Below are 17,369 nucleotides of genomic sequence, written 5' to 3' on the forward strand. Positions count from 1 at the left end.
CTCTTGCCACTCGGTTATTGTCACAGAGTTGAGAGATATGATATGAATAGAGTAGATATATATCATATAGAGTAGATAGACTAGAGCAGATAGAGTATAGTAGTGTACCGACACTGGCCCCTTAATACAACCTTTGTTTACCTCCGCCCGATACCAAACCTCCTCTCTCTTCCTCTCTCTCATCTCCCCACCACTCCTCGATTCGATACCAAAGTGTACTAGCACTATGGCAGCAACCTCACCGAAAACACCCGACAGTGCACCGTCCTCCTCTGCCTCTGTTTCTGGCCCGGCCTCTGGCTCAGGCTCAGGCCCGGCCTCCTCCGCTTTTTCCTCTCCCTTCACCTCTCCCTCCCCCCTCTCCTCTCCACCTCCCCCCTCCTCCCTCTCCTCTCCCGACCACTACGACTCTGTCTACGATGATCCCTGCTGCGACTGCTGCCACGACCAACGTCAACTTCATCGACACCGTCAACATCAACGTCACCGCCAGCACCTCGTCGACTGCATCTTATTCGCCCGTATCTACTTTTCCTCCCCTCCCTCTCTTCTCTCTATACTCATCTCTCTCACACTCATCTCTCCTAGAACAACCCCCCCGCTGCCACCACCACCGACCGCGACAGACAGAGTTCGACCCCGCGCCGCGAGCACGGACCTACCTCATCACCGCCGCAGACCCTCCCGACCGCTCATCCTCCTCCCCCGCCTCCTCGTCCGGCGAACTCTCGCCGCCCTACCCGGCTCAAGTATACTTCCTCCCCGCAAGACACCCTTCTCCCGCTGCTGATGACGCGGTGCTAGCAAAGGTCCTGCCCAGACCGCCTGACTTTGCAGACGCGGTTGAGACGCCTGCTTGCGAGCCGATGGACGTCGATGGTCCTGAGTTCTCTGCAGCGGTGGAGGAGTATAACCGCGCTGTTTCTACTTCTATTCCTTGCTCTTCTTCTCAGAAGCCAGGTCAAGTCCATGTTCCAGTCCCCGACGAACACGCGCGGATGCTGGCAGATATGGACGCCGCGATTGACTCTGACGTGGCCAGAGTGCTGAGTCTGAATTCGGATACTTTCGACGACGTCTACCAACGCGAGCGTCTTTCTCCTCTTGCTGCAGAGAGAGAAGAGCAGCAGAATGTGGACGCGGACGAGATTGGCGATTTGTCGATTTTTGGCATCGGGCGATTAACCACCGCGTTCAAAGCGTGGAATTTGAGTGTCTCGACCACTTCCCCCGTAGATGCAGAGCAAGAGAGCGAGAGTGAGAGGGAAATAACTACAGCGACAGAGGAAGAGAAAGAGGAGTTGACGAGCGCAGAGGGAGCGACTCGGGTGGAGAGCATGGATACAGATGGAGATGTGGTGATGACTGATGCTGTGTTCTAGTCTGTGTCTTTCTGTGTGTTCTGTATTTTTATCGACTGCTGCCTTCGATTCGATCGTTATTGCTGTTCTGTGCTGATAACGCTATACCCTTCTATACCCTCTCACTATCCAGAGTACTCAATATATTTATATAATCATGCAAGTAACATAGCAACACACAACTACCCCTCAATCTTCGTAACCACCATCTGATTTATCACCACAAAGTAGTAAATCCCAATAACCGTAACCGTCAGCATCCCAAACGACAGCCACCCCATGATCATAGCTGTGACGCCCACCCCCGCAAACACGGTGCCGTTGCCGACGTTGACTGCGAGCACGCCTGCTGCGACGGAGGAAGTATGTTGCCAGAGCACAGAGACAAGGACGAGGATGCAGGCGAGGAAGCAGAGTGCTGTCGAGGCTGATTTGAGGAGGGGCGGGAAGGGCAGGATGAGGATGAAGACGATGAAGGAGAGGGCGGCGGCGATGAGGAGGAGGTATGGGAAGACGATTTTGCTGCGGAAGGAGTCAGCGGCGTGGATGAGGTTGAGCGGATCGTCGCTTGAGGAGAGCTGCGCGGCGAGCGTGGATGCGTTTTGATTGCATAGCCAGGAATCAGAAGAGGAAGAGCGCATGCACATTGCGAAATAGCCGATCCTGAGCTCGAGCGCGGACTGGCCGACGATATTCCCCAGCGTGAGACTGATGTCGGAGTTGACGACGGACGAGCCGGATGTTTGGTAGACGATCCCGCCGTTGTAGCCCATGTGCATGAGGTAGATGTTTGGCATGACGCCAGAGGAGGAGGAGCAGCCTGCTAGCATGAGCGCGGACAGGACGACGGAGACGAGGAGGAGGAGGAGGAAGACATGTCGTGGTCGGATGAAGGTTAGACCTATGAAGTAGAGGCGGTCAGAGGGTCTGTAGCGGAGGAGGGAGGACATGGTGAGAGTAGAGATGAGGGAGAAGACGTACCCACAAATTCGACGCGAGCCATAGACCGGGCGAAGAAGAGAAGATATAGAAGGGTCAGAAGGAGCGGATTGGGGCTGAATACAAGAATAAGGACGAAGCAGATAAGAAAGAAATAGGTCAGAAGAAGAACAGAGGCGGAGGAGGAAAGGATAAAAAGAAAGCAAAGAGATGGCTGGGTGGGTGTAATTAGTGGTTGCCATGACAGCAAATCAATAAAGCGGTGGATGCAGCAATATATAAACAGTCTGGATAGAGTGAAGGTAGTGTGTTGGCAGAGATTTCTCTATAATGCATAGGAGTAGTAGTAGTAATAAACAGCAGTTATAGAATAGAATAACAGAACAGTATAACCATCTTCTTCTTATTCTCTTATTCTCTTCTTCTCTTCTTCTTCTTCTCTTCTTCTCTTCCTCTCTCCTACTATTCTCTTCTTCTCTTCCTCTCTCTCATCAACTTCTCAAAAGGGGCATTTGATTACTCGCCTGCTTCTCTCCAAACCTCTTCCCTGCTCTTCCCGCCTCCTCCACCCGCCCTCCTCTTCACCACCACCCACCCTCCCAGCCTCCCCCCAGCCTCTTCCTCTATTCTCAGCTTCTTCTTAGCTCTTAGTCTCTTGTTAGTCCCTTGTTAGTTCTTGTTAGTTCTTCTATTCTCTCTTCCTGCTCTACTTCCTACTCTCTAAACTTAATACTCCACCTCCACAAACCCCGCGATGACCTGTTAGCACCTCTCCCATCTCCCACTTCCTTCCCTCCTCTCTCATCTCATCTCAGCAGCTCCCTCAGCTCTCTCCACCATGCCGGACCAAGACCCCCCCGCCTTCAAATTCAACACCTTCAGCGGCACCCCCGCCGACCCCTCCTCCCTCCCCTCCCAAGACTCCCTCCTCTCCCGCAGCCGCCGCGGCAAAGACAAAGACGTGCCCATCGAAATCGACGCCGACGGCAAGGAAATAAACCCCTACATCCCGCAATTCATCTCCAAAGCACCATGGTACATCGACCAGTCCGGCGAAGCCTCCCTGCGGCACCAGCGGCTGCGCGAGGACCGCGACAAGAAAGAAGCCGATCTGAAAGACGTGTGGTATAAGCGCGGCGTGCGCGCGGGTCCCGCGGCGACAAAGTATCGCAAGGGCGCGTGCGAAAACTGCGGCGCGATAACGCACAAGACAAAAGACTGCATGGAGCGGCCGCGGAAAGTCGGCGCGAAATGGACAGGGCAGGATATCCAGGCCGACGATCTGATCCAGGACGTGCCGATGACGTGGGACTCGAAGCGCGATCGGTGGAACGGGTACGATGCTGCTGAGCACGCGAAGGTGATTGAGCAGTATCAGCGGGTAGAAGAACTTCGAAAACAAGCCCTTGCCGCGGAAAAAGGCGATGATCTCGACGACGACGACGACGACGACGACGACACTACAAAAGAAGACCGCGACGAAGAAGGCGCTCGGGTAGGAAGTCGCTCAGTCCGCCTGCGCGAGGACGTCGCAAAGTACCTCAAGAAACTCGACGCGCCAGATACTCGCTACAACCCGAAATCCCGACAACTGATCGGCGCAGAAGGCATCATTTCCGCCGACGACGATTTCGTGCGGCAGACGGGCGACGAGGCGAAGCAGTTTGAGGAGATGAAGCAGTTTGCGTGGGAGGTTGCCGAGAAGGGTCAGGCGAATGTGCATTTACAAGCGAATCCGACCGAGGGCGCGATTTTGAAGCGGAAACTTGATCTGGAATCGGCAGAGAAAAACGAGAAAGCGAAAAAACAGCTGCTCGACAAATACGGCGGGCAGGAGTACTTGAAAGACTTACCTCAAGAACTAAAAGTCTTGCCCGACGACGACTACAAGGAATACACGCCCGAGGGGAAACTCGTCAAGGGGAAAGCAAGTACGACACCGAAATCACAGTACCCTGAAGACATCCATCCCGGAAATCACTCGACCGTTTGGGGGTCTTGGTGGCATGACTTTCAATGGGGATATGCCTGTTGTCATTCTACTATGAAGCAGTCTTATTGTACTGGTCGTGACGGTATTGAAGCTGCCACTCAAAAGGTTTTATAGTGTATCTTCTTCATCTTCACTTCATCTTCACTTCATCTTCACTTCATCTTCATCTGTACAATTCTCTGCATCCTATACTCATTACTTATCCTATAATCATACTTATCTACAATCATAACTTATCCTATAATCATTACTTTATTGGCACAATCCTAGAACATACATGCTTTTATTCCAGAAGAACTCTTCTCAATATACAGACACACTTTTTATTTTAGACTTCAGATTTACTCGTCATCCTCCTCCTCAGCCTCCTCCTCGTCTCCACCGGCAGCAGCAGCAGCACGCTTGCGCTGCACACGTCCAGGACGGCCACCTCCGTAAGGCGAAGTAAGAGCAAAGTCAATGTGCTTCTGCGAGTCCAAACGAACCATGAACGAAGGAACGTTCACAATCTGCTTTCCGACACTATATCATACTATGTTAGATCTCCTTCTATTGCTCAGGAAAAATATAAGAACTACTCACCGAACGTGTCTCTGTCTGATCAAAACACGGGCGTGGTGAATGCTCTTGGCCAGGCCGAGCTTGAAGACCTGGGTCTGGAGTCTCCGCTCCAAGAAATCCTCAATCTTGAGCGCCAACACGTAATCGAGTCTCATCTTGTCCTCGCTAAGGACACCGATGCGGACGAGACGACTATATATAAAAAAAGAGAATTAGGACTCTTCATTCTATTCATCCTTAAAGGCAATCTAGCCAATAATATAGATGTGAGGGACATACCGAATAAGGGCGTTACCCTCGAACAGACGCTTGGGGTCCTTCTCATCACGAGTCAAAAGGTCACGAGCAGCTCTTCGGATCTTGGACAGCTGGAGTCCAATTCTGTAGATCTCCTTCTTGTTCTTGAGACCGCTATAGATTTGTTAGCACTTTGTTCCGCACAGAGCAGGTAAGTAATCAAACGTACTATTCACCGGCAAGCTTCAGCTCAGCGTCCTATATAAGTCAAAGTAAGTAACTTGTCCACTTCCTCCTCGAATCCTCTCCTTTTCGTTCAAATCACAAGGTGTATTTACCAAACGGGCAAGTTCATAGGGACGCTTGGGGACCTGGTAGGTCTTCGAGTAGGTAGAAGGGGCGCCTATATCACGATTTAGCAATCATCCACACCGCAGCCAGCGCTCCTCGATCTTCCAAATTCAACAAAACAACTGATTCAAAGACATTCGAAGGCTCCACGAGCGACAACAAAAGGACGACATACGAGGCATTTTGTGACAAGGACTTGCTGTTGAAAGTTGTCGAGATACAAGTTTGAACGGGAAAAGGAGCGTTGCTGAATTCGAGATACTCTCAGACCTCCGTTGTGGTCGTCGTCGTAACCCTAATTCGACCTCGTCCTATTTTGTTAGCAAATTTGTTGCTGCGTGACTGCTGTTTGTATAACCCTACATGCTCTTCACGTCAGAGCTTAGTAAGAATACAGCAAAAACAGCAGGTTAGGGTAAACTGAAAGCAGCTGTCGAGTGTCAGGGCGACTGAAAAACTTCAATTAAGGCGCTGTGGCCGAGCGGTTAAGGCGAGAGATTAGAAATCTCTTTCCCTCTGGGAGCGCAGGTTCGAGTCCTGCCGGCGTCGCCATCTTTTTTTTTTGTTTTTTATTGCTCTACTTTTTTTTATATTTGATTGTAGTTTAGCTGTCGAAAACAAATAGCTAGTTCCTATTTGTAAGAATAAAAATCAAGCATAAAGTGCAAAGTAGAGTAGGCGCGGAATTAATCGAGTATCGGAAGCTGATCCCCACAATTGGTCGTCTCCGACTTTCACTTTGGGCCCGTTCACTTTAACGCACTTTCGGCTTCGGTCAGGGTTTCGCGATTGATAGAGACCTCGCCTCGCTCGCTACTTCTACTCCCATCGCTCGGACAATTTACTACAATTCTCGCTGCAGGTGCAGGTTTTCATACACCGGATCGATTGACTGTTCGCTCAACAATATGGAGGACGGAGACGAGAACTGGAGGGAAGGTAATCGGCGGAGCGCGATGCGGATTGTCGTGCACTTGCAGGACCTGTTTGGCGACGACGAGGACGACGAAGACGACGAAGCCGACGGGTCGTATCACGGCGAGACTAACGAGGAACACACCGACTTTGACGAGGACGTGGACGGCGAAGGTATTGACGAGGTCGACCTCGACGACGACGATGTGATCGACTTTGAGGAGGTTATCAGATACCAGGAGTTCTTCGAAGACGACGAGGACGGGGACTACACCGAGAACGACGACGACGATGACGACGACGACGATGACGACTACGACGACGACGAAGACATGGAAGACAACGACGACAGTGAACCGGCCGGCAGAGATCAGGCCCGTCGACCGGTCTACAGAAGTAAGTAAACGCCCGCTTATCGCTCCCCATAATAGCACTCAGACCCTGCTCCTTCCTCTTCCCATTCCTCCCAGCAATCACCCAACCCGATTGCCCCGGATCCGCTTATCTGCACCGCATCGCAGTCGTCGCTTTTGCGCTGAGAGAAGACTCTGCTCTTGTTGTCGATTCTGTACTGTCTGCAACTTGCAAACAGACTATCTATTGTCAAGACACTGCCGGTGCGTGCGGATCACCACAGCCGCGGGTCTAGATTAATTGCTGCATTATCGGCGCCCACAGCTCTCCAGCTGTATCGCCTAAACCAGCACCGATCATCGACAAACCACAAATCTGGAGGGAAGGAGCACGCCGTCTGATCTGCTAATCTTTCCCTATCTCTACAATCTGCAAATATGATGTCCCTTGCTGAATTCCTCTCTGCAGTCCGACCGCACTCGCAGGGTCCTACGCTTCTCGACGACGTGCCGAACCCGATCGGTGCCGAACTTGCCAATAATGGAGAATTTGGCTACGTATGTCTTCCTTGTCGATTTTTGTGAATTTCAGAGTCTACTGCGGGTGCTGACTAGATTGTGTAGGTCGAGCCGAAAGAGCATGAGCTCAAGAGCCGGAGACGGTATCCCCGCACTTTTGGAGATCGCCTGTTTCGGCGAGAAATGTCATATGTCAAATACCCGCCATCTACCTTCACTAAAGTACGTCTGCTGTGTTTTGAGATCATGATTTGTCCCACCATCTAACTTCTCAGAACATGATACCGCATGCCGTCGACCGCTCCTACATCCCATTCCTTGCCCGCAATTACAGCGGCCAATTCTCCGAAGACGGCAGTTTCTTCTTCACAGCCTCGCAGGACTTCAAAGTCCGCATGTTCGACACCAGCAACCACGACTTCCCCTGGAAACTGTACAAGACCGTGCACGTCGAGATGGCGCGGTGGACGGTGACGGATGCGTCGCTGTCGAACGATAACCGGTTCATTGCCTACAGCAGTATAGCCCCGACGGTGCACCTGGCGAGCACGAGTCCCGACGACGAAGGCGGGCAGGAGGCGCTTGATTTCGGCGAGGGGCTCGATAATATCCATCGCGGGTTTGGTATCTGGTCGCTGCGGTTTTCGGCCGACGGGCGAGAGATCGTGGCGGGCGCGAATAACTGCTGTTTGTATGTCTACGACATCGAGACCAAGAAGACGATCCTGCGGCTGACGGGCCACGAGGATGAAGTTAACGCGGTGTGCTTTGGCGACGAGTCCGGGAATATTCTCTACAGCGGCTCGGACGACCAGGTGATCAAGGTGTGGGACCGGCGAAGTATGGGATACAAGCAGGAAGCCGGCGTGCTGCTTGGCCACGTCGAAGGCATCACCTACATCGACTCGAAGAAAGACGGGCGGTACCTGCTCTCGAACGGCAAGGACCAGACCATGAAGCTGTGGGACATCCGCAAGCTCATGTCGTCGAGCGAGTTCAGCGGCATGGCGAACCGCAACTACAGCTCGCAGTTCGACTACCGCTACCAGCGATTCCCGCGCCCGGTCGGCACGCGCCATCCCCGAGACTGCAGCGTGATGACCTACGCGGGACATCACGTTCTGCGGACCCTGATTCGGTGCCACTTTGGCCCGGCCTCGGCGACAGGAAGTCAGTACGTCTACTCGGGTTCGTCGAACGGCAAAGTGCACATCTGGTCGCTCGACGGACAAGTCGTGCAGACGCTGAACGCGCGGTTGCAGGGCGAGCCATCGGGGCCTTCGGTTCGGGGGTTCAATCGGCATCAGTCTGCGGCGCCGTGCGTGCGCGACGCGTCGTGGCATCCGTATTTGCCAATCATCGCGACGTCTTCCTGGGACGGGTTCTCGAACGAGGAGGGCAGCGTTATGCTGCACAGGTGGCGGGATCGCACGGGCGACGTAAGTTTGACTTTGTTTAAATATGGTGTTGAATGTGAGGCTAATGTGTTTTAAATGAATAGACGCTCGAGGGCGAAGATAATGCCGTGATGCAAGCGGCTAGCATCCCAGACTATGGCGAGACATACTACGACGGCTCTTACGACTACTTTTAATTCATTTTCCAGATTTAGCAGTGCATCAAACAAAGCACAGCGCGAAGATTGGAATTTTATAGATGCTTATGCAGAGGTATGAGGTATCAGTCACGTCTCTGCGTTCACGAGTTGCATGAATTTCATCCCCCCCCCCCCCCCCCCCCCCCCCCTCATTTCTTTCTTCGTTTTCCACTTTTCTTCTTTTATTCATTGTGATTTTTTTTTCTTATTGGGTGTAATGGTGTGGTGGTGTGAGTTGGCTGCGTTTGTCTGGTTTGTTATAGTAATCTCATCTCTATCTATTTATTACGTGTAGACGATCGGTGGATGTGCGGGATAGGCAGTGTGGAGATGTAGCGGGAGCAGGGTATGCATTCGGTGACTTGGTCTTATTCCTGTGCAGAAGTAACGTTACAAGCGTTGAATCTGATAAAATGATAATTAAACTTATTAAACTTGGGGAAGGAATGATTTACGAGCGGGCGAGAAACTACAACACCGCGCTCTGACAGTCACCGGAAACAGACAAAGCTACAATCCAAGATATCTCTTCACCGCACTTACGAATGATAAGATAGGACGTTTTGAGAGTATTGATTTCTTGACGGGCCAGCCAGCGCAAGAAGGTAGTGGAGAGGAAGAGGGTGAGATATAAATCGTGGATGAATTTAGCAGATTAGACAATTAAACCAGAAACAAAAGGAATTATGAATGATAAAGAGGATGGATAAGTCATGAGAACAAGGAATGTTAAATGGACGAGGAGGTGGATGGACGATAAACAATCATTCTGGCATTAATCTCTCTGTTTTCTGCGTCGTCTCTGGTTCATTACTTTGCAAAACTTGCACACCTTTGTATCTTTGTTTTCTTGCATTCTGTATTTTTCATAAACTAATTTAAACGGTAATCAGGTGTCGGATAGGAATATGGATCTATGCGCGATAAAAGTTAGCCCTCACTTTCTCCCTTATCTAACCAAATCGCGAAATCTCTAGCACAACACCGTATCTATTCAGCGAGAATAGAAGATGGAAAGGACAAAAGGGGGACTTACAAGCTTGACGAGGTATCCAATCGCGCCCATGACGACGAAGCCCATACCGACGGTCTGGATGATTTTGATGTACTCTACACTTACTCGTCAGCAACCCATACTTCTTCATCAAATCGTACACTCACGTATCAGAAACATAGAGCAGTAAAACAAATGCAATGACAATAGACATACCCTTCTTGCTAGGCTTCGCGCAGCGGTTAACAAAAGTCACGCCTTCCTTCAAGAACTCCTGCGGGTACTCGGTGATTTTCTGAACAGAGTCGGCCATTGCGCTTTCTTCTTTTGTACTTTTATTCTCCTTTGTGAATATTCGTTCGGGGTATTTCGTTGTATATACACGGACTCGGATTGCGTGCGGTGCTGTGGGTCGTCGGTGGCTTTCGAGAGTAGGTTTTCCGGGTCTCGAAGGTGTCGAGGTCGAGATGATGCCAGCCTGGCACGCGCTTGATGATGTGAGGGGTTTGTGGCGATTTCCTTATCAACTGCAATTTTTGCTATTTGCTATTGTAACGAATATTTTATTTATATACAGTTTCTAATCATGTGGTATTCTTTCTCTTTAATGAAGATGAAAGAGGGCAGGCTCGTAAAACAAAGGAAAAGGTGAAGTGGAGACACGGTGTGTACTCAAATCAAGCCTCAAAAGGCAGAAAGGCAGGAAGGCAAGTCAAAAAACCAAAAACAAACGATGAAAAATAAAACAATCTTGAATAGATGCGTGCGCCAAAACTAAAAGAAAACAATTTTCCAAGGTATTTCCAAAACCAGATGAAGAAGCAAGTGACGATGAATGACTATATACAGAATATGTATCCAAAAAAAAAGTAGATACCACCAGAGATCAACCACTGGAATTAGAACTATTAGCCTCAGCCAACTCTCGAGCACACCGCACGCATCCACAGTCGAAATACCACTGCTCTTTCAACGTCTCGCGGCGGGAGTCAACAGGCTGGTCGAGCATCATGCCGTAGCTAATGCAGAGTTCCTCATCCGGGGCAATGTCGCGGGTAGTCGTGAAGTGCATTGATCTGCCTACTCTTGATTTCGCGACGTTTGGTTCGCAGCCTGCTGTATATTAGCCGTAGCTCACTAATGCTCTCTCTGTAAAAGAAGGGAACTCACTGTGGTTGAAATAAGAGCCGGAAGGAAAAATGGCAGAGCCAAGAAACTCCGACTCTGAACTGAGTGGCAGCTGCCAGATGCCGAACGCGTTCGCGGCCTCGCGCGAGACGACGGCGCGCACGTTTGCGATCGTGACGTGGGGGAGTAAAGCAGGCGGCATGACTGCGAGCAGGAACAAAAACACACGGACGTGCGATTCGAGAAGGGCAGGCACGCGCGCGAGCAGATCGACCTCGTGGGATTCGAGGCTGTAGAATTTGCTCCAGAGGAAGTGGTCTGGTAGTTTTCTACTCTCGGCAGCTGTGGATTCCTCCTCCTCCTCCAAGTACTTCCGGACAAGAGCAACAGCGACAAGACGCGCAGAGTCCCATTCGATCTCCTCGAGCGCGAGCAACCGGACTTTAAGCAACGGATTCTTCAGCGGATTACTCGCCGCCGGTGCCGCAGGCTCGATGCGCTGCGCAATCGTCTGCCAGACCTGCTCGATCTCGTCCGCGCTCTCGGGCGATCCGTCGAGGATGACGTCGTCGGGCACGTAGTCGACGTCGTACTCGGCCGACGGCTCGGCGATGCCGCGACCGAGCTGCATTGTCTTGCGCGCTTTCGCGACCGCGTTGTCGATCCGCTCGAGCACGTCCGAGACAAGCCCGCGACAGACGTCGTCCTCGTGAGCGACCCAGTTCGCGCGGCAGTCGTCCGAGCAGAACCAGAGACTTGCGCGCGGAAAACGGACTTTCATCGTGCGCCCGAGGTCGTAGTGGAAGCAGTATGCGCAGACTTCTTTGCGAAAGTCGCGGTTGACGGCGGAGGTGAAGGGCGCGGGCGCGCGGTGGACGACTGTGCCCTCCGCGATGGGCGCGGTCGCGAAGCAGCCGCGGCCGCCGTAGGAAGTTGGCCGGACAGTAAACATGGTCCGCGGTCGTCGAGGGAGGGTGGTGGTGAAGAGAAGTAGTGTGGAGGAGCGAGGTTGTTTGACGGTTAGGCCATAAAGAGAGAGGTGGTGGGGGAGTTAGAGCGGTGCTATGGCATCGTTGTGGTGATTTGTGTGTTTTATATCAAGAAGAAGAGCAGTAGATCAGTGGATCAGCAGAGCAGAAGCAATTGAATTGCAACCGCAGACACAGAGCCAGAGTCAAGTCAAAGTCAAGAGTCAGTCAGTCAGGTCGAGGAGGTTGCTATCAACACAGGCCCCGCTGCTTACACCACAGCCGCCTCCCATGCGGCTCTCCACAGTCCAGATGCTCTGCCTGCCCAGCACCGCAGAGCCCAGACGCAGACGAAGCTGAGCGGAAATGAAGCAGAGCCAAGCGGAAATAGCGCTCGCTCAAATGCTTAACACCAGCGAACCGGAGAGGCGGCGCAGGGGGCGTGGAGCGCAGGCGGGTGGGCCGCGATGCCGCCCGGCCACTCGCAGCGCTGCTCCGCGCCGCGTGGACTGCGCACCGCCACATGCGGCAGTGCTCGTGGCTGTGCTGCTGCTGCCTCGCCGCACAGATTTTTGCTGTTTTGGCGGTTCGTTCGCGGGCAGCGCCAGACCAGAACCAGTTCGAGCCCCCGTTTTGCCCGTCGCGAAGGAAAAAGCTTGAGCCAAATAAGACAAACAGGAAGAAAGGATCGGAAAGAGACTAAGACCAGAGAAAGATGCCCGCTCGCGCGTTTATAACCCTTCTGCTGGCCGCCGGCTGTGTCGCTGTCGTCGCCGCTGACTCCATCTCGACTGCCATCTCTGAAGGCTCTCCTTTAGACCGTCCCCGTATGTTTATACTTGTTTGTCTGTATTCTATTGCTACTTCTTCTCTCTAACATCACTCCTCCACAGTCAACCCGGCAGACTCCCCCGACCCCGAAATGGAGCGCGCCATCGCGGCCGCCGCCCCTGCCGTCGCAAACGCCTTCGGCACCTCGGCCGAGTCCATAATGGCCGTCTACAAGTCCTTCGCCATGTCGTTCATGATGATTGTCTTTTCTGAGATCGGCGACAAGACCTTCCTCATCGCTGCCATCATGGCCATGAAGAACCCGCGCACCGTCGTCTTCTCCGGTGCCTTCGCCGCCCTCGTCGTCATGACCATCCTCTCCGCCCTCCTCGGCCACGCCGTGCCCCAGCTCATCCCCAAGAAATACACCTCCTACCTCGCCGCCATCCTCTTCATCGTCTTTGGCATCCGTCTCCTCATCGAGGGCTACAACATGGACAAGAACGCGGGTGTCGAGGAGGAGATGCACGAGGTCGAGGAAGAGCTCGTCCAAAAGGATCTCGAGTCCTCGGCCGCTGCTCTCGAGGCCGGTGAGAAACACCATCGCCAGAAGTCTGGCAAGTTCTCCGGCGTCGCCAACCTCGCCGCTCTTTTCTTTTCTCCTGTCTGGATCCAGACCTTTGTCATGACCTTCCTCGGTGAGGTATGTATCATTCTCTTTCTTTGCCACCTGCCAACTGCACTTTGTGCACATTTTCACAGCAAGTACTAACATGTTCTCAGTGGGGCGACCGATCGCAAATCGCAACCATCGCCATGGCCGCCGGCCAGGACTACTGGTTCGTCATCCTCGGCGCCATCGTCGGCCACGGCCTCTGCACCCTTGCTGCCGTCATCGGCGGCAAACTGCTTGCTTCCAAAATCTCCCTCCGCACCATCACCCTCGCCGGCGGCGGCGCGTTCCTCGTCTTTGCCGTCATCTATTTCAGAGAGGCGCTTTCCCTGTAGACTCTTTCTTCTTTCTCCCATATATATCTTGATTTCTTCTTATGATACAAATTTTTCAAGGCATGTTGTATTAAATGATGTGATTTGTGTATTCCTTTGTTTCTGTGTGCTTTCTTCATTCTGCTGCTTAGTTATGGGTTCTTGTACATATATATAAATATCAAAGTCTTGTTATGTCGCTGACAGTATGATCTGAGTAGCAGCGCTCTTGAGCACTTGGTGAAGAAGTCCTGTAAGCAGATCTGGCTGTGCAGTTGTCCGCAGTCCAGCTGAGACTTCGAGACACAGCATGTCTGCCAGACACTTTGTAAATCGTAGAATGTTGAACTAGTGAGGGTATCTGCATTTGTATCGGTATCAGTAAGTCAAGTCAGTCAGTCCTCAACACTTCAAACCACAAAGTAGTCCACAAATCCTTCTTCTCCTCACAAACAGTCATGAAATCATCATCTGAAAAAGGAGAAATCATCTGGGTATAAAAGAAACAAGAAGTAAGAGGTTATCGACGAGACAGAGAGCGAGACCGTTGGATTATGTAGTTTTATACCTCCGCGCCAGGCAGCCGACTCAGCTTCCCGACGCCCAACCGGCCTTCTCCAGCAGCCAGCACCTGAACCGCGAGCAGGTTCGTTTCTACTTCTCGTACTTCTCATCAGAATATTCTACAGTAAACAAAATCTACGACTTTTCAAACAGCAACAACAACGGACATCTTATACGTCTGCTCTGCCCGGTCTACCCCGGAACAGGCGATCGCGTGCCCCGCGCTCATCCTCGTCTCATTCCCGCCCCGGATTTTTCCGACTCCACACTACTACTATTGCTTTCGAACTAATTCACTTCCTGACTTTTATTCGATTCGCGGCTACATACATACCTACATACTGCTAAATGCAAATGAACAATAAAACAAGTAACTAAGAATGATTTATGACGGTCTTTTGCTCGTTTACTCGGCCGCAAACAGACCAGCGTAGCCCTGTCCAGTGGACGCACTATAGAATATCATTAGCACCTTCACTACTTATCAAGACAAACCAACTCAAGAATACATACCACATGGAGACAACACCAAGCTTACCACCGGTCTTGCCGAGACCATTCAGCAGCGTGGCCACGCAGCGGCCGCCGGTGGCTCCGAGAGGATGGCCGATGGCGATCGCACCGCCGCCGGTGTTGAGCTTCGCGGTGTCGACGCCGAGGTTGCGGATGCAGTACAGCGACTGGCTCGCAAATGCTGTGACTTCTCGTAAGTAATAAGTAAGAAAAGAAGCAGGAAGAATGGACTCACCCTCGTTAAGCTCAAAGATGTCGATATCTCCGACCGACAGACCGCTCAAGTCCAAAAGCTTGGGCACAGCAAACGCAGGCGCGATTCCCATCAACCGCGCCGGCACACCCGCAGTAACGCTCGCGACAAACTTTCCAATCGGCTTCAACCCGAGCGCGTCCGCCTTCGCGCGCGACATGAGCAACACCGCCGACGCGCCGTCCGAGATCTGCGAAGAGTTGCCGGCGGTGGTGGTTCCGGTCTCTGAAAAGACGGGCTTGAGCTTCGCAAGACTCTCGGCAGTGGTGCCCGCGCGCACGCCGTCGTCTTTCGAGATCGTAACCCACTCGACCGAGCCGTCCTCGGGCGGCTTCTCGCCCTTCTTCTCGTTGTACACCTTCCGCGCCGTCACCGAGATAACCTCGTCGTCAAAGAACCCCGACGCCCACGCGTCCGCGGCTTTTGCGTGACTCACGGCCGCAAACGCGTCCTGGTCCTCGCGCGAGATGCCAAACTCGGTCGCGACGTTCTCGGAAGTGATGCCCATCGGCATCAGCACGTCCTGCGCCTCGCCGGGGTCCTTGATGAGCGCCTCGGACACGCGCGTGGGGATGCCGCGGTGCGGGAAGTAGTCCATCGTCATCGACTCCACACCAGCAGCAATACCGACGTCAACCGAGCCGGCCTTGATCGCGCCCGCGATGAAGGAGGCCGCCTGCGCGGAGGACGAGCACTGTCTGTTGACGGTTCCGGAGGTGGTCGTGTACGGGAACCCGACGGACTTGATCGCGGTCGCGGAGGCCTTCTGGCCGCCGAGCGTCTGCAGAACAGCACCGGTGAGCACGTCGTTGACCTCGGCGGGGTTGATGCCGGTGCGGTCGACGGTGGCCTTGAGAACAGAGGCCAGCAGTTCCTCGGGATACATGTTTGCGAGGCCGCCGCGGATCGCTCTTGTGAAGGGCGTGCGCAGGGCGGAGACGATGACGACGTCGCTCGCCTTCTTCGTGAGGATGTTTGCCAGTCCTTTGGTGGCCATTGTATGTGATTGAGGTGGTTTGGAGGCGGAATTGACCGGGGAAGAGCAGACAAAGGACGAGAACAAGTTCTTTTAGGCTGCGGCCTCGTCTGCTCGGATCTCGCGTCGTCGGATGCTGAGTCCTATTTAGTCACCTTCCCGCTCCCCACATTTCTGGTACCCTTACCCGATGATGATTATGTAAGAGCTTATATATTCTGTCTAGACTGTAGACTATGTGCATCTACATCTACATCAATTCATAATACTCTTCTCTTATTCATATTATCTAAGCATCTCTGCCTCTGCTATGCTATCAGCAACATCAAACATCAAGCAAAGAGCACATCTAAGCACGCTCCAAGAAGCCAACGCCAGAGTCGGTGCACTCGATAATCGATCGCTTGACGAGAATACCGTCCTTCTCGAACCCGCCAAAGATCTTCTTAAACACCTCCGCGCCGCGGTGCACGACGTCAATGTCGTGGCGGGTTTTGTATCTGCGGATGTTAGTATCTATCCTGCTCTGCACTGCCTGTAATTAAAGCACAATAAATAAGATTATGTACCTCTCAAAGATGCCGACCTTGTCCGGGTTATCAAGCGACTTCATGTAGTAGTAGCTAAGGCAGTTCGGCTCGTTAGCAAGCACATCCGCCGCCAACACCTCCGCATCAGCCAAGAAGCGATCGCGCGTGCCGGGCTTGAGCTCGAACTCGACCGAGAGCACGATCGAGTCCTTGATGAACTCGCGGCCGACGCCGGGACGCGTGAGGAAGCCGATGTTGGCGGGCTCGTAGTCTGCGAGGTCGAACGGCTTGGCGAAGAGGGGGGTCGCGCCGGCGGCGAAGACTTCAAAGCCGGGAGACTTCATGTGCTTGTTGAGGAGGTCGTCTTTGGTGTCGTAGCTGGATGATGGCTGTTAGCACCGCAGTGTGATTGAAGAACTTGTAGGAGGACATACATCTCAATGCCGATGATATCGTTGCTCTCGAGCGACGACGAGAAAAAGTAGGCAGAGTTGAAGTCGCCCTCGTTGTCGTAGACAAACTTCTCCTCGGGCTTGAGAACCTCGTAGACCTGTTGAGTACTAATTGTCAGTCCACTTGTCACCACCCAGCACCCAATCGATCCCATCCACTCGATCCACATCAATCATCTTCTTTCGATAAAACATACGGCATCACGCTTGCCCTCGGCGGGGTGCATCTAGAATCACAACAGTCAGCTTAGCAGAACCAAGGTGAGGGGCAGCCGAGACGCTGCCGCGGAGATAAGCCTGCCGCGCTGCTCCCGCCCGACAACAACCCACAGAGAGACATACAGTGGCGATAGTAACAAAAGTCATTGTGAGTGCAGACTGGTCAATTAGACTGTTTGGTGGACGTA

General features: G+C 52.7%; 10 protein-coding genes and 1 non-coding gene across 11 annotated transcripts; 5 read left to right on the forward strand and 6 right to left on the reverse strand.

Annotated features, from left to right (window-relative positions):
- The first annotated feature begins 301 nt into the window (after positions 1-301).
- Positions 302-1,638, forward strand: BZA70DRAFT_89071 (uncharacterized protein). The gene has a single exon (XM_064915512.1). It carries the CDS (start codon positions 420-422, stop codon positions 1,380-1,382), a length of 963 nt encoding a protein of 320 aa, XP_064766022.1. The 5' UTR covers positions 302-419; the 3' UTR covers positions 1,383-1,638.
- BZA70DRAFT_291794 (membrane fusion mating protein FIG1) lies at positions 1,544-2,311 on the reverse strand (the record flags this gene model as incomplete). Its single annotated transcript, XM_064914332.1, has 1 exon — positions 1,544-2,311. The coding sequence occupies one exon, from the start codon at positions 2,309-2,311 to the stop codon at positions 1,544-1,546; it is 768 nt and encodes a 255-aa protein (XP_064766023.1).
- A 950-nt stretch (positions 2,312-3,261) lies between these two features.
- Positions 3,262-4,389, forward strand: BZA70DRAFT_226701 (putative mRNA splicing protein; the record flags this gene model as incomplete). The annotated part of the gene is made up of 1 exon (XM_064910219.1): positions 3,262-4,389. A coding segment is annotated over one exon (1,128 nt), but the record flags the coding sequence as incomplete, so codon positions are not given.
- A 136-nt stretch (positions 4,390-4,525) lies between these two features.
- Positions 4,526-5,759, reverse strand: BZA70DRAFT_284510 (uncharacterized protein). The gene is made up of 6 exons (XM_064913610.1): positions 5,618-5,759; positions 5,430-5,494; positions 5,321-5,349; positions 5,134-5,265; positions 4,876-5,046; positions 4,526-4,815 (listed from the first exon to the last, which is right to left on the reverse strand). The coding sequence occupies exons 1-6, from the start codon at positions 5,622-5,624 to the stop codon at positions 4,635-4,637; spliced, it is 585 nt and encodes a 194-aa protein (XP_064766025.1). The 5' UTR covers positions 5,625-5,759; the 3' UTR covers positions 4,526-4,634.
- Positions 5,760-5,909: 150 nt separating this feature from the next.
- On the forward strand, positions 5,910-5,991 carry BZA70DRAFT_t91. Its single transcript has one exon. It is a non-coding gene; the product is annotated as a tRNA-Ser (tRNA).
- Positions 5,992-6,827: 836 nt separating this feature from the next.
- BZA70DRAFT_284516 (WD40-repeat-containing domain protein) lies at positions 6,828-8,964 on the forward strand. The gene is made up of 4 exons (XM_064913611.1): positions 6,828-7,268; positions 7,335-7,451; positions 7,505-8,668; positions 8,731-8,964. Exons 1-4 carry the CDS (start codon positions 7,149-7,151, stop codon positions 8,821-8,823), a joined length of 1,494 nt encoding a protein of 497 aa, XP_064766026.1. The 5' UTR covers positions 6,828-7,148; the 3' UTR covers positions 8,824-8,964.
- A 446-nt stretch (positions 8,965-9,410) lies between these two features.
- On the reverse strand, positions 9,411-10,251 carry BZA70DRAFT_284519 (uncharacterized protein). Its single transcript, XM_064913612.1, has 3 exons — positions 10,037-10,251; positions 9,863-9,936; positions 9,411-9,740 (listed from the first exon to the last, which is right to left on the reverse strand). The coding sequence occupies exons 1-3, from the start codon at positions 10,131-10,133 to the stop codon at positions 9,705-9,707; spliced, it is 207 nt and encodes a 68-aa protein (XP_064766027.1). The 5' UTR covers positions 10,134-10,251; the 3' UTR covers positions 9,411-9,704.
- A 57-nt stretch (positions 10,252-10,308) lies between these two features.
- Positions 10,309-12,278, reverse strand: BZA70DRAFT_297518 (uncharacterized protein). Its single transcript, XM_064914567.1, has 2 exons — positions 10,991-12,278; positions 10,309-10,933 (listed from the first exon to the last, which is right to left on the reverse strand). Exons 1-2 carry the CDS (start codon positions 11,898-11,900, stop codon positions 10,707-10,709), a joined length of 1,137 nt encoding a protein of 378 aa, XP_064766028.1. The 5' UTR covers positions 11,901-12,278; the 3' UTR covers positions 10,309-10,706.
- Positions 12,279-12,943: 665 nt separating this feature from the next.
- On the forward strand, positions 12,944-13,695 carry BZA70DRAFT_242073 (uncharacterized protein; the record flags this gene model as incomplete). The annotated part of the gene is made up of 2 exons (XM_064910556.1): positions 12,944-13,390; positions 13,471-13,695. The coding sequence occupies 2 exons, from the start codon at positions 12,944-12,946 to the stop codon at positions 13,693-13,695; spliced, it is 672 nt and encodes a 223-aa protein (XP_064766029.1).
- Positions 13,696-14,355: 660 nt separating this feature from the next.
- On the reverse strand, positions 14,356-16,191 carry BZA70DRAFT_284526 (Thiolase, N-terminal domain-containing protein). Its single transcript, XM_064913613.1, has 3 exons — positions 14,987-16,191; positions 14,752-14,932; positions 14,356-14,690 (listed from the first exon to the last, which is right to left on the reverse strand). Exons 1-3 carry the CDS (start codon positions 15,999-16,001, stop codon positions 14,645-14,647), a joined length of 1,242 nt encoding a protein of 413 aa, XP_064766030.1. The 5' UTR covers positions 16,002-16,191; the 3' UTR covers positions 14,356-14,644.
- Positions 16,192-16,202: 11 nt separating this feature from the next.
- Positions 16,203-17,144, reverse strand: BZA70DRAFT_89234 (uncharacterized protein). Its single transcript, XM_064915513.1, has 2 exons — positions 16,550-17,144; positions 16,203-16,480 (listed from the first exon to the last, which is right to left on the reverse strand). The coding sequence occupies exons 1-2, from the start codon at positions 16,852-16,854 to the stop codon at positions 16,330-16,332; spliced, it is 456 nt and encodes a 151-aa protein (XP_064766031.1). The 5' UTR covers positions 16,855-17,144; the 3' UTR covers positions 16,203-16,329.
- Between the last annotated feature and the right edge of the window lie 225 nt (positions 17,145-17,369).

Source organism: Myxozyma melibiosi (assembly GCF_037950935.1).
Source record: "Myxozyma melibiosi strain Phaff 52-87 chromosome Unknown BZA70scaffold_14, whole genome shotgun sequence".
NCBI lineage: Eukaryota > Fungi > Ascomycota > Lipomycetes > Lipomycetales > Lipomycetaceae > Myxozyma > Myxozyma melibiosi.

Excerpts from the sequence above, each read along its gene's own strand:
- BZA70DRAFT_89071 (XM_064915512.1), top strand. The coding sequence starts at position 420 with ATGATCCCTGCTGCGACTGCTGCCACGACCAACGTCAACTTCATCGAC.
- BZA70DRAFT_284510 (XM_064913610.1), bottom strand. Across the intron at positions 5,266-5,320 it reads CTGAAGCTTGCCGGTGAATA|CGGTCTCAAGAACAAGAAGG; the intron begins GTACGTTTGATT and ends ACAAATCTATAG. Across the intron at positions 4,816-4,875 it reads ATCAGACAGAGACACGTTCG|TGTCGGAAAGCAGATTGTGA; the intron begins GTGAGTAGTTCT and ends AGTATGATATAG.
- BZA70DRAFT_284516 (XM_064913611.1), top strand. The coding sequence starts at position 7,149 with ATGATGTCCCTTGCTGAATTCCTCTCTGCAGTCCGACCGCACTCGCAG. Across the intron at positions 7,452-7,504 it reads CGCCATCTACCTTCACTAAA|AACATGATACCGCATGCCGT; the intron begins GTACGTCTGCTG and ends CTAACTTCTCAG. Across the intron at positions 8,669-8,730 it reads GGCGGGATCGCACGGGCGAC|ACGCTCGAGGGCGAAGATAA; the intron begins GTAAGTTTGACT and ends TTAAATGAATAG.
- BZA70DRAFT_284519 (XM_064913612.1), bottom strand. The coding sequence starts at position 10,133 with ATGGCCGACTCTGTTCAGAAAATCACCGAGTACCCGCAGGAGTTCTTG. Across the intron at positions 9,937-10,036 it reads CGCGAAGCCTAGCAAGAAGG|AGTACATCAAAATCATCCAG; the intron begins GTATGTCTATTG and ends GAGTAAGTGTAG. Across the intron at positions 9,741-9,862 it reads TTGGATACCTCGTCAAGCTT|ATCCATATTCCTATCCGACA; the intron begins GTAAGTCCCCCT and ends TATCGCGCATAG.
- BZA70DRAFT_297518 (XM_064914567.1), bottom strand. The coding sequence starts at position 11,900 with ATGTTTACTGTCCGGCCAACTTCCTACGGCGGCCGCGGCTGCTTCGCG. Across the intron at positions 10,934-10,990 it reads CGGCTCTTATTTCAACCACA|GCTGCGAACCAAACGTCGCG; the intron begins GTGAGTTCCCTT and ends AATATACAGCAG.
- BZA70DRAFT_284526 (XM_064913613.1), bottom strand. The coding sequence starts at position 16,001 with ATGGCCACCAAAGGACTGGCAAACATCCTCACGAAGAAGGCGAGCGAC. Across the intron at positions 14,933-14,986 it reads CATCTTTGAGCTTAACGAGG|CATTTGCGAGCCAGTCGCTG; the intron begins GTGAGTCCATTC and ends GAGAAGTCACAG. Across the intron at positions 14,691-14,751 it reads CTTGGTGTTGTCTCCATGTG|TGCGTCCACTGGACAGGGCT; the intron begins GTATGTATTCTT and ends GATATTCTATAG.
- BZA70DRAFT_89234 (XM_064915513.1), bottom strand. The coding sequence starts at position 16,854 with ATGAAGTCTCCCGGCTTTGAAGTCTTCGCCGCCGGCGCGACCCCCCTC. Across the intron at positions 16,481-16,549 it reads AAGGTCGGCATCTTTGAGAG|ATACAAAACCCGCCACGACA; the intron begins GTACATAATCTT and ends TAACATCCGCAG.